This window comes from Manacus vitellinus, unplaced genomic scaffold, assembly GCF_001715985.3.
Source record: "Manacus vitellinus isolate BGI_N305 unplaced genomic scaffold, ASM171598v3 scaffold_8_pilon, whole genome shotgun sequence".
NCBI lineage: Eukaryota > Metazoa > Chordata > Aves > Passeriformes > Pipridae > Manacus > Manacus vitellinus.
Window position 1 is genome coordinate 26,549,838 of NW_021940864.1, and position 17,470 is coordinate 26,567,307.

General features: G+C 37.6%; 1 protein-coding gene across 1 annotated transcript in view; it reads right to left on the reverse strand.

Annotated features, from left to right (window-relative positions):
• ACTN2 (actinin alpha 2) overlaps nt 1–17,470 on the reverse strand; it is a 68,111-nt gene that overhangs the window by 22,187 nt on the left and 28,454 nt on the right. The window contains exons 4-11 of the mRNA XM_008920139.3: nt 13,684–13,770; nt 12,910–12,997; nt 10,778–10,856; nt 7,837–7,918; nt 4,437–4,522; nt 2,846–2,938; nt 1,648–1,878; nt 441–588 (exon numbers count right to left, since the gene is read on the reverse strand). Coding sequence (XP_008918387.1) covers nt 441–588; nt 1,648–1,878; nt 2,846–2,938; nt 4,437–4,522; nt 7,837–7,918; nt 10,778–10,856; nt 12,910–12,997; nt 13,684–13,770 — 894 coding nt within the window. The remainder of the gene's footprint in view (nt 1–440; nt 589–1,647; nt 1,879–2,845; nt 2,939–4,436; nt 4,523–7,836; nt 7,919–10,777; nt 10,857–12,909; nt 12,998–13,683; nt 13,771–17,470) is intronic.

Consider the following 17,470-nt stretch of genomic DNA (forward strand, 5'->3'; position numbering starts at 1 on the left):
GCAGAAATGAGTCCGTTATCATATAGTTTATGTGGACTATTCAAAACATCATGATGGCCGAATAAGAATCAACTCGGAATACCTCTGGTAATAATTTCACACTTAACAAGAGCTGTCACTGCATTTCTGGTTGGATTGCTGTGTACAAATTCATAGGAATACATGAGCAGTAATGGTAATATTCAAATGCCAAATATTCCCATTAAGTTTGAATCACTACCTCAAGTATGATTTTACAGTCACACTTCATTAGCAACAGGCCAACAATTTCGGATCACAACTACAGTCAACAAAACCGGACATTTTATCTGTTATTATTTTAGGTTTCTAAAATCATCCAAACTACTTATGAGTGAGTTCCTGGCTGGCAAATACTCAGCATTGGCAGTTTGACTTTGAACACTGAAACACTAAAAATGTTAAAAGCCATCTCTGCTCACCATACGCCCACTGTTCGTGAGTGGAAGCCTTCTGCCTAAATTTCTCAGCCAAGTGTTCAAGTCTTTCCAGTCGTCGTATTTCATTCAGCAGCCACTCTTCATAGCCTTTCTCAGCTTGTTCAAGTCTCTGCCAAGCACCGGCAATATCCTGTGAAGAGAATACATGGAAGAGAGGGGATGAAACTATAATCTCTATCTAAATTTACAGATTTCTGATTCATTCACAGTTTGGCTTCAAAAAGAGAGGGGTTTATGTCCAGATTTTGTAAACTCATGGAATCATAGAAAATGATGTTGGGCAGCTCAGGAAATCTTCCAGTCCAGACACCTGCTTCGAAAAGTGGCTTGTATTCAGTTGGGTTCATGAAAGGAGCCCCTGCACAAATGGCTTCCAAGCACAGCTTGGAATGTCTTCATGATATATTGTTTTTATCTCCCATTTTAAAATGTGTGTGTTCTTTTATTACATACCTATCTGTTATCAAAATAAAAGTGCTTTGCTTTCACAAATTGACAATAGCAAAACAATTAGTATCAAGAAGATTTGGTGCTTCTTACCAGTTTCTGTGGTGCACAAAGTTTTGTGAGCTTCCTTGGAAACTCAAAGGTGTAAGTAGGAAACTGAAGTAACAGGGACCTTATTTTCTGCATTTGGGGGGTGGACAATGGCTCTTTTCAGATAGTGCAATCATTTGTTTATGAACAACCAAAACACAATGATAGAACAGAGTACAGAAACAGGTTTGCTATATTCCACTGGAAATGTTTTGACCCACAGTCAAATTACAGCACTTATCAGCAGATGAAGATTCTTGGTACTGACTATTCTTATCTTCACAGACATAAGAAAAGAAGACAATAGAATTTTTAAAAGGAGAAAAAAGCAGAAACATACATTGAGCAATGTCAGTTTCTGTAGGTCTGGTGACTAAAATGTCAGTGAAACCACTGTGAGTTTTGCATACATAAACAATATTTGTCCTCACTGACAGAGAAGTATTGAAACATTCCCATCTTGCATCCTTTGTTCTTAGGAAAGCCTTCAAAGAGGCAGGAGCATGCTTAATAGAAAGGAAGTATGTAAAAAGGGTGGTTTGGTGTTGCAAAAGTGCAACAAACTGATGTTTCTGAACATCAAACCTTCACATTGACATTTTTGGGGGATCATTGATAAAGTGAACAGAATATTGATGTCTCCTTTACTTACTGAAACCATCTTCCCCTCCGATGGCATGAAAGCTGGACGATTGCTGATTCTCAGTTTTGTCTGCAGGGTGTTGAAATTGATCTCCAGTTGACATTTCTCTTGGACTTTGGGAGGTTTGTGTTTGCGGCGGTAGTCCCGGAAATCCTCTAATTTCTTCTGCATAGCCTGCATGGTTTTTTCTGGAGTCCTGTTTTCCAGCCAAGGAATTGTCCGGCGAATCCATTCTAAAAGCTTTCAAACCAACACAAACAACTCATATAAAGGCAATGGAAAAGCAACCAAAAAAAGATTATATCAAACACACAAATCTTAATTACTTTGTTCCATTTTAACATTATTGACTTCAGTTGGAATTGATGCCTTAATGGTGAGTAACCACAACATTTTCAAAGCTGAACAATACTTTTCTAACTAACTTGCCCAGATATTCTATGTATTTCTAGAAATAGCCCGATTTTCAGAAAGATGAACAGACATGTAACATGTCTCCAGCTAATTACTCAAAATCTGAATTACCCAAAATCACTTGCCACTTTCAAAAGTGATGGGATCAGGACAGAAACCAGACAAGTAACTCAGGTCAAATAAAAATCTGGACTCTCATGTCCTTTAGTGCCAATGTAGACACAGACAGTAGTGCTGTGACCTCAGTATGTTTTTGCAGGTTATGCATAAAAGACAAGAGAGCTCTCACTTGTTCACTATACATCTGTAATTCTGACTCAGATTTGCCATTTCCCGAGAAAGGACAGGAGGAGCACAGTGTGCCTCCTTCATTCATCTGCTGTCTGTGCTCACAAGTGAATTGTGAACACCCTGACAGACCTCCCCAGTGTGCTTTGCAGTACACAAAGCCAATGGGCTTGCTTGGAGTGACAGGATCTGATATGTTCCACATGTGGCCAAGGATGGCTATCTTTGAAGATTACAGAGATAAGAAGCTTGGTCTTGGAGCAGACAGATGACAGTCCTCAAAACACCTTTTGGGCATGTTAACAAGACTGACTGACTTGCTGGAGGTCACACAGGAAGTCTGTGGCAAAGGAGTCACCTAAACCTTAACATCTTGGGCAGCTGGGCTTTGTCCCCTGCCACTGGGAGATTTACACTCATAGTGTCTCCACTCTTCCAGAGCGTGCATGAATCTTTCAGCTTTCAGTAGTTCATTGTCACCACGTCACAGATACAGCATCTTTACCTCACTTGCTAGTCTCTCATACTCTTCCATCAACCTCTCATTTTCCTGATTCACAGCAAGCACCTTACAGATCCGGTTAGCTGCAGTCTCAGCCTGTAAAACACAGCAAATAAACAGGACATAGTCATAAACACATTCTGAGAAAGGTATAGCCTTGGAGAAAGAGAGAGGACGTGGCTGCTGCAAATGAAAAAATCACATTTTTTTATAGTTGTTGATTCATGCTCCTAGGTTACTTAGATATTCATTTCCCCTCCTTCTGCAGTCATAGATTTCAATGGCCTGAATAAGGCACAGGTCAGCACAGAAGTCCATCCCCTTGTTGTACAATGAGGTCTCATTGCACAAGGGGGAATTTTGCACTGCCATTATAGTTGTCTAATAAATCTTTTTTTTTCAAAGACAACTTAAGCCATTCTTAGAGATATCTTATTAGGTTATTTTTTTAAAATCACACCAAAAAAGTATTAGATTTGTTAGCCACACTGGAAAGATACCACATGGAATTCAGGAGTCTCAGACTGCTCTATATCTGCACATCACATGTAGATATACCCTTGAGAATAAATGCAGCTCAACCACCGACAGCAAATCTTTTCATGCCTCATGACAAACTTATATGTGAAGGCACGGTGCAGTTCTGCCATATTTAAAGTTTACATTAGTAGTTTGAGATCACAGAGCAATACTTTCATACAAATGTGACCCTGGAGTACATTTAAGCAAACAAATATCTGTGTAGACTCCTGTATTAAAGAGTATTTGGAATTCCCCTTTTGCTCGAATAGCGAAACCTTCATAACGAGAAGTGAGAGGGTGCAACAGTAGAACTGTGCTGTCGTAAGGTGTAGGTGACCTACCAGACAGGAGAGGAAATTAAATCCTGAGGATGTAGGAAAAATATCAACTACTTTTTTAAGGGTTTGTTGGGTTTTTTTTCACATTAAGTTGGGTTATGTCCATTTGTAGGGTAGAAAAGTATGAAGCAGAACAGTGGGAAATGCCACATTTATAAGTGAGAATCCCATCCTGTATGACAGGTCTGCTGCTGATGTTCATGCCTTTTATGCAGTACTTTGATCCACAAATAATTCTGTTGGCTTCTGTGGGAATCAGACACAAATACTGTGTTGGATGTCTTCTGTGCCTTTCTGCACCTTAGGCATCTTTGAAAATCTAGCCCTAAATTACTACTCAGCACGAGTAAGTCTAGAATAGACTCAATCTCCAGATATCAAACATGCCTTTATGCAGCAAACACATAAGATGTTGTTGTAGCAACAAGCAACAACTCCATTTTACAGTATCTTCAAATACAGTTTTTCTGAAGTAGTCTTTATAATCACCAAATAAAGACTCAAAATTGGAAACAGGAATGTCCATTGGAATTAAAGAAGTTAACTTGCTACACAACATTTAACTAAAACAGGTTAGAGAGCTGGTTAAAATCAAGTATTAGTGCTCAAGTAGTACTTGCAATTGTTAATTAAAACCACATAGTACTACATTAGGATTTTTTTTAATAAACAAGTGGAAATGCGAAACAAACCAATCAAAACCACAGCAACCTGAAGGGACAATTGATTAATACCTGCTCTGCTCCAGCAAAAGCATGGTAGAAGCAGGACACATATGTCATGATAGCTCTCTCATCAGGTTTGGGAGTGTTCACAATATCTACAAGATGGGGGAGAAATTGAAACAAAGCAAAAAGAGAATCGAGGAGCAGAAAACAGGATGAATAAATAAATGTACAACTCTATGTCATTCTGACTGTTTTCTTGTCCATAGCTCTGAATTCTAGAAACTCCACGAAGCTGTAATAAATTTAGTGTTAGATTGACAGGTGCTGACAGAATAAAATGTACACTAAAAATTCAGTGTAAGTTCTTATGAAGAGGAGGATTTTTTTTTTTAATAAGCTTGATCCTGCAGTATTGTCAGAGGGGGAGTGACCACAATTTTACCAGGACTGTCTGCTTATGGCTGATATGCATATGTCTAGTGACTTAGAATGTGGGGGGGGGTTTGACTTAGACACAGGAAAGACAGACAACATTTTGATCTGAGGAGACGTTCTCTGGAAGTTGCGTGTGGATTAGTTATAACTTCAGCATTATATATCAGTATTCTTTATACTGCCAATACCTGATGTATGCCCAACTCCAAAGTGCCTTGCTTTTTAAAGTTTTCCTTCTTTTCTTTAGGACACAATTCCAGAGCTCGTCTGAGATGTCTGTGTATGTTTCTGTGTCTGTTTTGCATAGTAGTGTCATTTTATATTGCTGTTTGTACTTACCATTAAGCATTTAACATTTTAAAAACAATCCTGAAAGCATAAGAGAAGGGTTTATTTTCTGAGCATCTGTTATGATGATTTGGACATCTATAGCAGAAATAATATCCAGCAGAGAGAAGGATGGCATTCTGCTATTGAAATTGTTTTTTCACTATGAGCTTATTTGCATTTTGCATTTTTAATGGTGCTTCAAATGAATGCACACAAGTTTATTTAAAGAGGATATCATCCTCTATCCCATTCAGTAACCACCTGTCAAAAACCTACTGGATATTATTAGTAAATGTACAGAAAGATGAGACAAGAAGGTTTGTTTCTATGGAACAAATGGATAGACTACTACTGGCTCTACTAAGACAGTGGCTCACAGCGAAAATCAGGCAACAGGATACGAGCTCAGCTCTAAGATGCTGTTCTAGTAACTAGCGAGGAAAAGACCAGAAAAGGAAAAATTGCTGAAAGAAACAAGACAGAAGGTGAAGGATGAGATCTGATCCATCTACAATCTCACCTTCTGAGCACCAGCAAATGCATGGTAGTAACAGGAAACATAAGTCATAATGGTTCTTTCATCAGGTCTGGCAGTGTTTACTACATCTGTGTAGAGAGAAGAGGGTTAACTGCTCAGAAATTCTCACAAGGTACTTTCATCTGATTATGCTAATGGTGCCACCTCAGTGCTGTAAGGATTCCAAATAAATACACCATTATTCAGGTTGCATCTGTTTACAGTTATCAGTGCAAAGCCACTTGAGCTTTAGGAGTCAGTAAATGCAAAAGATACAACTCTCTCTGAAATGGCAAAACATCTGAAGGTTGAGACTGTACAGAAGGGTATTGCTACCTTCTGGTTTGTGGAAACTTCCAAGCAGATGGCATGGTTGGCAGATCTACTGGGTTCAGCTTCACTGCCACTCCAAAGCAACTTCATCTAAATCACTAGAATTATTCCAGAGTTAAACACAGCCACTGACAGTCACAAAACAGAAATGCACACAGTGTGTATCAGCACAGGGACCCTGTAGCTGATGAGGTACTGAAATATATTGGAAACCCATAGAAGTCCTGCAGTCCAGAAATACATTTTGTGCTAAGAAAGGCTTGGATAGTAACAGTTTTGTAATCCCTGTGCCAGCCCATCTTTTTAGTTAATAGCATAAATCACAGGAGAGTTTGGCTTGGCTGGCTGATATCTTTGCTCCCATCATGGCAGAAAAGAATGAAAATATACAGTGGGTGCAATCAAGGTAAGGGTACATGGGTAAAAATTGACCTTTTCAATGAGTAACAGAGAAAGGCAGAAAAAGGTAGGTTTACACCAATTATGGCTGAGTAATGAATGATTCTAGTGCAAGCTGCAAGGATTCCTGTCAATGTAAGGAGTGGGAAGATACTGACATGAAAAGACCCAGGAATGAGGTGACAATTTCTAATATTAACAGTGAGATTTCTAAGTTCAGGACCAATGTATTTACTGATTTTACATCTACTTTACATAGCTGTGAACAAAACTTTGCAAAGTTTCCACTGATAACGAACTGGAAGTAAAGAGACTAAAAAGTGACCATGAATATTTAGAGGGTATTAGAAGAAATATAATTTCATTTCCTCTGCCCCTTCCAAGAGGAAAATAGTAAGATAAGGGCTAGAATGTGCAGAAAATCTGGTGAGGAAAATAAAGGGTTTCTTATATAGACTATGAAGAGGGAAAAAAACTGAGGAAAGTGGGAGCTGCTCAATGGTAAGAAGGCAGTACTTCTGTTTATTCCTTGCACAGTGTTTCAGAGAAAAATAATTCATGGTGCTTGAAAGGGGAATTGAAATTCAAAATATGGAAACAATTTGTTTTGAAGCATGAAAGTGAAAGCACTCTTCAACGAAGAGGTTACAATCTCGATTTTCCAAATCATCCTGCCTAACTTTCCTACCAGAGACTTCAAGAGGAACAGACATAGCCAGTTTGAGTGCTCTGGATAATTCCTGTGTTATCACTGCTCTACTGACAAGCCAGCAGAACAGAGCCTCCATTCTTGGAGATGAATGCTTTGAATTACTATAGGCAAATTCCAGTATTTTGGCAGCATTTTTTGCCCAGAGTACAAAAGTTCGGTTATCTTGAAAAAATTCAGGAAACTCTAAAAATTATTGGAGATACACAAATTATTTGTTAAAACTATCACTGCAAAAAGTTTACAACAAAAGTAAACCAAAAAAATGCTTCCCTCAACCTACCTCTCTTTCAGACACAGTATATGTTTCAGATATTCTGAAAGTTTTGTACTTCTATTTGTATTTCTGGTCCTCTCAGTTAAACATTTTACAAAGTGAATATGCTTTGAGCTGCTAACAGTTATATTTACCTTTATTAAACTTAGATTTAAATTACTTAAAGGCAAGGATTAACTTGATCCTGCATTTTACCTCAGTTATCACAGTGGGGCCATGTGCTGAGGTTAGGGTTCAAAGTAGTATAACAAATGCAAACGATAAAAAACAATCAGTAACAAAGAAAAAAGTGAGAGAAATTATCCAATGCATGGGGAAAAAGAAGGAAAATATTGCTTGAAAACAAAGCAGATTGCTACATTATGATTCATGTAGAAGAAATGTTGAAAATTTGCTAGATTAAAAAAAAAAATTCACTGTGTTCTGCTTATAAGCAACACAAACTTAAATAAGATATAACCCTCACCTTCCGCATCCAGCATCTTTGGAATATCCAAATGCTTTTCAGCAATTTCCATGGCAAGGTTGATATTTCCTATGGGGTCATCCTGCATTAAAGAAAAAAGTTTGAGTCAAAGACAGAAGTTTTTATTTGAAGCAAAACTACAGTAGGTAATAAAACGTATTATGGTTTTCCAAACTTTAAACTGGATTCACAACTACTGTTCTTCAAAAAGCAGAGTCTAGGTATATGAATTTTTGGTCTATCTGCTGCTATACTTTTCAAAGAAAATTTTAATAGGCTATTATCTACCACTAGGACTCTGCTGCAAACATATTCTGAAGAGGAACGTAGATATTGTGTGCAGTGTACACTCATCATTCTCAGCTAATTCTGAATTAAGTACAGTAGCAATACATACAGTAAAGGCCACTGGTCCAGCAGGCTAAACTAGATCATTCAAAACAAAGTTAGTCCTGCCTATTTTTTACCCAACTCTACAGTATATTAAAGGCATATGACTTCTGAGTTCTCTATTGGTCAGGTGAACGCATGAGAAGCAGCAAGCACAGACAGAACAGTTCTCCAGAAGGAACAAAACTTGCTAGTTTGGGCTTGGACATAAAAATCTGTAATGCCTCTATAAACTGAATTTTAGAGCCATGGAAATTCAAGCACTTCCTCTGATTTTGAGACTTTGGTTTTCGAAGGAAAGAAAAAAGGAAACAGTGAGCACAGTTCAGACAGACAGCAGACATTTCATGTCTTACACTACAGACAGGTGTTGCTGACAATGCAAGAGTGTGTCAGATTGGGCCTACCACTAAGGGAGCCTTCCCATATCAGCTTGGAGGGAAAACACCCTATGAGAAATGGCAGTTCATGCCATAAATGCTATTATTATTTTCACGTATTTGCAAACTGGTGAAGTATTATAACCAGTCTGAACAATGCCCATGTCTACAGAGAGAGGTTGGGAAAATAGGACACAGAAAAGCAAAGTAAAAAATACAGTAAATCTAAGTGAGACCTATTGACTAGGTTAAAACACTGCTTATGAATGAGTGATGAGCACCTCATATTTGTGTGCTTGGTACTAAGTCCATCAGTAAATAGTGCTCCACTGCTAAAGCACTTCTTTAAAATCACAGCAGCTTCTGAATAATTGGAGATCTCCATCACCCATCCTTTTTAAAAAAACTACAAGCCACAGTAACTAAAAATCTCTGCTACAGCTAAAGAAATACCTCATCTAACTTGTCATAGTCAAGAAGATCAGGCCTGTGTCTATGGATAAGAGCGTTGAAAGCAAGGCCATCTTTCCAGCTACAAGTTCACACAAAAAGCATTGGTGTGAAAAGAAAAGGACAGCATGCAGGAGATAAGAAATCAAGAAACAAGACACCAAGACAGCTGTTAATGTAACCAAAATGAGCAGTCAATCAAACACAGCCAGGTCAGGAAAGCAAGATCTATTTTAAGATTTTTTCTGCATGTGCTTTACGTGCCACAGCTCAGTCTCAATTTGAAACCTGACCTGTTCTTATTTTAGAAATCTCTAAGAGGGAAATAGTAATGTTGAGGCAGACCTGCTTGTGTTCTGTTCCCTTTTCTCAGCACTTGTCTACAGGATCATTATACTGTGAAGTTCTTTAGGACTGTACTTTTCAAAGCACAAATTCAATCAAACTAACTTCTCTTTGTGCCATGCATAATAAGCACAGAGACAGGTAGCTTAGTCATTCCATTAATCTGTTTATTTGTAGGAAAGGTTGTATATAGAATTAGAGAACAAGCTGGTATTGATGGCTAATATTTTGCCCTTTGGTACAGATCTGCAGTTATCCTAACAGCTACCTAAATTAAAATCTAATGTGTTCAGTACTAAGTTCATTTAATTTTCATCACTGCACACCTTGGGGACTCTGGCATAAATTGAACATATATATAAAGCAAACTAGGTTTTAAAATAATTTCACTTAATCCATTTATCTTTTGTTTCATCAAAGACTTTCTAATAACAGTTGATTCCACTAGTAAAATCAATTTGTAATGACATGGAATGGAAAATACAGTTGATGTTTTACCAGTCTCATCAATGCAAAGTTGCACTCAACAGATTAAAATCAATGATTAAGTTTTCTGTTGTACAGGTGTTTACGTGAGACCTGAAGATGCATTCATTCCAGAGAGCAGAAAACGGTATGTATATATTGAAACCTAATGTAAAACAACAACATTCCACTTTCTTTTTATGTTTTATTCTTCATTAATGATGATTCTGAAGAAGAAGAAATTCTGACATTATTGTTTGTTCCTCATTCCTCCCTCTCAAATGAAAGTGGCTGGTATCTTTTAGAAAACACGCACTTTGCCATGAGTAGCACACTGTAACAAAATAGTTTTGCAATCCCCATGAGGTACTACCTAAGGAAGTTAGGATAGCAGTTTTGTTTCCACTTGTCTGGAACTATAGGTAGAAGTTAATCTGAGAATTGGTGAATATTTTCTATGTAAGACTAATAACTCAGCGTGTACTCCTAATTATCAAGGGTAGTGTTTGTTCTAAGGAATTTAATCATCATGTCACTGTTTACTGATCTGTAATCTACAGTAATTTACACGAGATACTAAACAGGATGGACTGTACAATACTATCAGTGGTAAATGGATAATTCCATGTGTTTTACTTAACATCTGTATTGGGCAGTGTAAAGGACTTCATCAACTGCCCAACAGCTGAGGACAAGCTTATTTGCAATTAGATGCAGAAGTTGTTGTAATGGGAAGGAAAGAAGGACAAGGTCCTCTCCCCCATGTCAGTGGGGTTTTTTTGGAAGGACCTTAGAAAGTCAGTTAGAATTAGTATGCATTCATCAGCCTGTCTTCTAGAAAACATGCTAAGCAAACCAGAAGCAAGCCAAATCACTGCAGGACAGCATGCTGTACCACCCAGACTGATGACCTTATTTAGCTTGGAGTAGTCAATAAGATCAGGTCGGTGTCTGTGGATAAGTGCACATAATCCAAGGCCATCTTTCCAGCTTTACAACAAAAAAATAAAATGGAAAAAAATAAAAAATTAGTTAATAAAGTCATGGCATTTTACAGTTTGATCCTTGCTCAAGGCTTAAAATCAAGCAGGAATTCTCCTGTCTAATCCTGACACTTATGTTCTGTCAAGTCTCATCCCTCTGAGCTGTTCTGTTACTGTACTCCTTTTCTTGTAATACATACCTTACTCTACAGTCCATATACACTTAAGAACTCCAAATACTTTCTAAGGCAGTGTACATTTTGTGCAATTGTACCTGATTTCAATTGCTTAATTCATGCAGTGTTCTAGGATAGCTCATGTACATGTTCATCAATGAAAGAACATAATCTCCCATTACACTTAGAGCATATTTGTGAAAAAATAAAAAGAAGAGCAAACCTGCAATTACTTGAATTTGCTGAAGCAATTGGCTTTTTTTGTGTCAGTTATTTCAGAGAATTTTAGTGGCACTTACTTCGAGAAGTAAGAAATCATAAATCAGTTCAGTTTATTTAAAACACTTCTCACTTATCACAGCTTTGATCTGAGTTCTTACACTTCATCATTACTTCAGACTCGCTATCTTTTGAGGCAAGAACAGACAATGAATGGAGATACAAATAATACTTATTTGGAAAGATTATGAGAGGTTTCTTTCAGTCATAAGCAATTTTTCTGAAAGATACTTTATGTAAACACTTTAAGCAATCACAGGGTCTGTAATTTGAGGTCTTGTCCTTGTGTAAGCCTAAGCATGTTAAGGCTGTTAAAATCCCTGTCACTGAGATGTCTGGGTAGGTCCTTCAAATAACAGAACCATCTCCAATAAAAATGTAATACAATAAGCAGAATATACCTATATTGTATAATATGACATCATCCAGAAGGTAAAACTTAATCAAACTGAGAACCAAACTAACAAATTTTTCTTTCTCCAAAAGGTGTAAATTAAAACGATCTGGACAGCCTGCTGTAAAGTAGTCCTGTAAGAGCTGATCCACCCAAGCGTTAATCAAGGTACTTCCATTTAATGTGTTTTCCCTATATCATGTATCAGACCAGAATAGGTACATATACAGAACAAGATTCTGGTACTGTAACTTACAGTATACCCTGGATCCATATAAAGCTCTATGAAATATACCTTTGTATATTCTGGGAAAGTAACACATAACAAATTTCAGATCTCTGAAAGGCCATACAGGAACTGTAAATGAAATATTTTTTATCTTGGAATGCATATATGAACTGTATCTTCTCTGTCACTACATGTGTTTTAGGTACTGCACATTAAGAAATAATTAAAAACAGCAGAACACTATTAAAGAGTTTTTTTAAGTACTAGAAGGGTTTCAGGAAAGGGAAGATCACATAGTTAGTGTGAATGGCAAGCCATGTAGTTTAATGAAGTAGGTCACTGGTAGAGCTTCAGGAACTAGCCCAAGGAAATCCCCAAACCAGGCAGCCTGTATATGGCCTGGAACTCCCATTCTAACTCTTAATGAGAACCACAAGTCTGGAGCTTTACTACGTTTTCCAACTTAGGTCATGATCCTGATTCTGAAAACAAACGTGTTTAAAGTATTGCCGCTGTTGTGTATGATCTAAGTGCATTTTTTGCTCTTTGCTTATAGTTACATTACAAAATGATAAAGACCGATTCTCCATGAGATATTTGCATGCTCAACACACTGGTATTTTTGCCAGAACAGTCTCTCTGTGGCTCTCTGCAGTGGCTCTCATTTGAAAGCAGTCATTTGCCACTATGATGTAGTACTCAAGAATTCCCATATACCAAGGACTTCTAATAACATAGTATGGTAATTGGGTATGTAGTAGGATTTTTTTCTTTTAAACAGTAACTATGGAAGTCATAGCAGATAATGCCAAAGGCTAACCAAAATAAGACTCTGAAGATAGAGCACCAGAATCTGAAAAAAATTCTAGTTGACAGTGAAGACCCAAATCCCCCTATCAAATATATACCTACACAACTGTGGGGAAAATTTGATGTAAAATTTTTTAGATCGTATCAACGTCTTGAAATAATGAAAGTTTACCTAAGATGGAAGTTTTGAATGTTCACATTTCTGTAAGGAGCAGTTTTCCTTTGACACCACAGCAGCAGCCCTTCTTTGGCAGAGGTCTCTGTAAAAGACACAAGGGAGTAAAAATGAGGAAAGACGTGAAAAGTACCCAAGTAATTACTTTCTAATAGTCAGCCACCATAAACTGGCATAAACTAACATTTAATCCTAAAATATACTCATATAAATGGACAACTGGGGCTCCATTAGAACACAGAGTTCAGTTAAGACTAGAGTCAGCCTGCACAAAAGTTTCGGGATGTTAGAAATTTAAGGAATTATATTGGTTGGACAGCAGACTGTATATTTGGAGAAAAATACCCAATACAAATATAATACAATTAGACATAAAAGATTGTTGGTGCTTACATGAAACATGCTTGTAATTTAAGTTCAGGACTGAAAAAAGTACGTTGGAAATAGGACCAAACACAAAGGATACAGCAATTAGTTTCAGGACACTGAAGCTCAGAAACATAGTCATGTTTCTGTCTCTTCAACTGAGAGACATGACCAGAACTTCTGCATTTAGAAAGCTGGCTCAAAGTCTCTGTCAGGATAAGGAGAGTAATTACTTTTTCCCTCCCGAAGTTAATTTTGTCACCAAGTAGCAAATGATGATACCAGATGCGGTATCTTCTGTGAAAAACTTTATTTTTAAAACACTCCTCTCCCTTATGCACAATTCATATAAAAAAGTTTTTAAACAGATTTCCTAATTATTTAACATAATTGCATTACTATTACCTTCCACTGAAATATCTTGAATAGCAAAGCGAAGGATGATAGTCCAGATCATACCCAGCGTCATTTTCACATTGCCATCCACAATTTCTAAGGTAAAAAAAAACATATTGCAGTAGTATTTAGAGTGATTTTTTCCAATTTTATCTTATTTTAATCATAGATTTCTACCAGTAATCCATTGCATCTAATAAATTATTTATATTTCTATGATAATTTTTTATTCGCATAGAGTTCACCTGGATTCATTTTTCAACAAACTACTGGTTGTGCTACTCTGGACTGAAGACTACTGAGGTTAAGACCACTTCAGCCCTTCCATGCTAAAAGCCTTCTCCCCACGTAGCTGTAACTGTTTCAAATCTTCACCTTTTAGGGGGACTTTTTAGAGAGAGCATGAGGGGAAATACTGTAAGTTTGAACAATATCAGCCCTATTGTTTTCAAATACAAAGGAACTGAAAAAATATGATCTTACCCCAAATTTTAAGAAACTACAGGACACTAACAGTACTCAGAAATTCCCCTATACTATTTAGATATGTTTGAGAATATACCTATAATGCCAGCACAACTAGATATGAAGAACAGCTCTTGAGACACAGCACCTCCTGAGACAAAGCTACATAGCTTCCTGCCTGTTCATTAACATGGCCATGAGGTTGTAATGTCTTACAGTTCTAATGCATATGCATATTTACATGTCTTTAATATAAATGAGATTTTTTTTACCTCTGCAGTTTCAATTTGTTTCAAGACTGCTTGGGACTACCTGTAAAGCCAGGTCAAAATCCAGTGCTCCTACATTGTAATTAAGTGATACCACTTAAATTTTTCAACACCAAAAATGTACTGCCAGACCACTTAAATGTGTTGGTAATGTTAAATCAATCTGAAAAGCAAGTCAAGAGACTCAGAAAAACATAGTGAGACTATAATGAAGGTCCACCACTGGAAAGGGAGGAGGTGGGACAATGAGAGATGGGAACTGCAGGCTGACTTTCCAGTCACCTCATACCAAAGGAGCAGTGGAGGGGGGAAGGCACCAGCTGCTCCCCTACTTGAAAGTCACCTCCAGCCTTTCTCAAAAAGTGGAGCAGCTGTGGCTGCCTGGGGGCCCACTGGTGTTCTGGGGAAGGAGCTTGCATCAGGAGGAATTTCCTCAATTTAACATCAAATGCCAATAGAGATGCCAGCAGAAAATGCAGTCACTCTGCTACTTAGAAGTTGCCTGAATCCAGGGGCAACTTTTACAGAACAAAGCAGCTGTTGTCTCCGAGACTTGAGATTCATGTTGAATTGCAGTAGGACGTGACACAAGCTGTCATTTGAACCTATGGAATTAACAAATGTGATAGGAAATATGTCACCATAGCTAGTCTATACTTAGTAAGTGTGATAATTCAAGTTTATATATGAATGGCTATTTTTCTGCTTTCCCCTTTGGATCGTGCACTAATTTTCCAGAATTCCCACCTCACTCTGCCAGGCTTCCATGTATCCTACCTTATTGGCCCTAAAAGATCTCAATCATTTCACATCTCAAAACTAAACCCTTTCAGACAAAAAAGACTAAATGGCAATTAGAGCATGTAGCTCTTTCTTCCCTCCTCTTCGGTCAAGTACTTCATTGTATTTTAATATCCGATAAGTATTTACAGAAAAGACAAATTTCTTCAAATTTAAAATAATTTAAATACTCAGGAGGCATTGCTTATTGTCAGGCAATCAACTCATGGATTTACATAATCACTACATCGTTTTTTTGATTTACATATCCATATGTACACACAGACTGAATGAAAGAGCAAGAGAGGGAATTTTCTATGTTGTGCCTCGGGAGAATTTTCAAGTGATTTGTTAGCTTTGGCTTCTCATTATCTGCTGCAGGCATAAAACACAAAAAAGACTCATAAAAGAGAGTGAAGAAAAACAAATTGCTAAAATGTTGAAAAGTACCAATGACAAAAAAAATACTGATTCATTCCTATCATTTTCCTCTACAGGTCAGTAGAAGACTTCATTAATTTCTTAATACTGCCTGTTTCCTCTGGAAGGAATATAGTTTCTACACCTCACATATGCAAAGATACAGCTTTCTGAGTTTGAGGGCAGGAAAGGAGAGAAGGGAAAGTGAAGGGAAAACAATAAAAACTGTCTAGGGAAAAAGCTAAGCAAAACAGTGGTAAGTTCTCAAAGGTTTTAGCTCCATTTTTTTATTCTACTTTTTTTTTTTTTTTTTATTCCAACCTTCTTGCAGCAGATTCATTCAGTCATTAACGTTTTTCCTGCTCCCCAGAAAAACAATACAGAAATGTTTCCAATTAACAGGATACAGATCTTTTGTGGTTCTCCATATTTACTTGATTTCATTCAGGATGCGATCACCTTACAAACAGCGTTTCTGCACTTTTATTAAACCTTAAGGGAAAACTTCTAATTTCCAGACTGTGAATGGCTCATAAGGACTACTTTCCACAGTTTTACTTTAGCTTCTTGACTCTCTAGTCTCATATCATGACCAGTGGAGAGAAAGACCCATACACAAGACAGATCAGAGTAGCTAAATTTGGCTTCATCTCAGCATCATAGTTAAAGGTGATCAGCTCTCTCCACTCCACAGATAGCCCAAAGAAGTCAGGCTCAGAACAATAATGATGACTTTAAAGAATGTCCCTGGCCCCTTAAAAATACTAAATTGGTCTTTGTATTGATGTCGCACAGGAACCACAGTTTAAACATTGTTTTGAGGCCACATTTTAAATGACAGTCATTCCCGTTGGGCCTACAAGCTCCTCACCATTCAGCATATCAGATAGTAGAAAATGATCCTTAGCAGATTTAGATACAAAACTTTTATGCTTTGGAAATTAAAAAGTATTCCAAGCATCCATGTAACTCAGAGAATGCCAAAACAGATGGGTGTGGGACAGCCCACATGCCCTGTGCTCACACACAGAGGCAGTGAGTTAAGTGGTTATGGACTTTGATAAAAATACAATCTTAAGGACACTGTGTTCTGCCTCCTTGCTGGCATTCACTCCAACCTACTACAATGACAACCCAGTCAACAATGCTGAAAAATGCAACAAAAGAAAAAAAGGATGTGAAGTGTGTTTTAAAACCTGATCAGATTGCTGATCCAGTCTCCAGCAGAGCTACAGCAACAGTTGTCAGCCCAAGTGATAGGGTAGGGCTGTGAAGTGTGGGAGCAAGTATGCAGGACCAGGGAGCACAGTGGCTCTTTAAACACATACTGGTGCCAGAGGTCCCACACTGTGAAACCATACCCAGTCAGACATGACACTGTATTGCTGCATCAGCACCACACTGTGCCTTCAATAACAAATTTATTAGAGGAGATGTAGTAAACTTAACAGGACACTAAGCACGTCTGTGCCATATCTGGCTTTGTATTCAGCCTCTTTAGAGTAGGAGTAGAAGGCACACGAATCTATCTGCTCCTGCCCACGTGGATATAATCTAATGTGGGCATCAAGCCATACTTGACATAGTGTAATGTCTTACAATGACAGGTTCCCCTCTTCATCTAAGCTATGAAAGTAGCAGTGGATTTCTCTCCCATGCTTCCATCCAAGAATTTAACTATTTTAATTTTTCTTAATGCTAACGAATTAATTTTGCATCTAATCCCTCCATTTTACAGATTGAGAATTCCAGAAATAGAGAATAAACCCTAAAAACATCACTGTAATCCCTTGGGTTACTAGCTATAGCCTGCTGTTACATGCAGGAATAAATACTGAGTGCATGGACGGTAACCTTGCAGC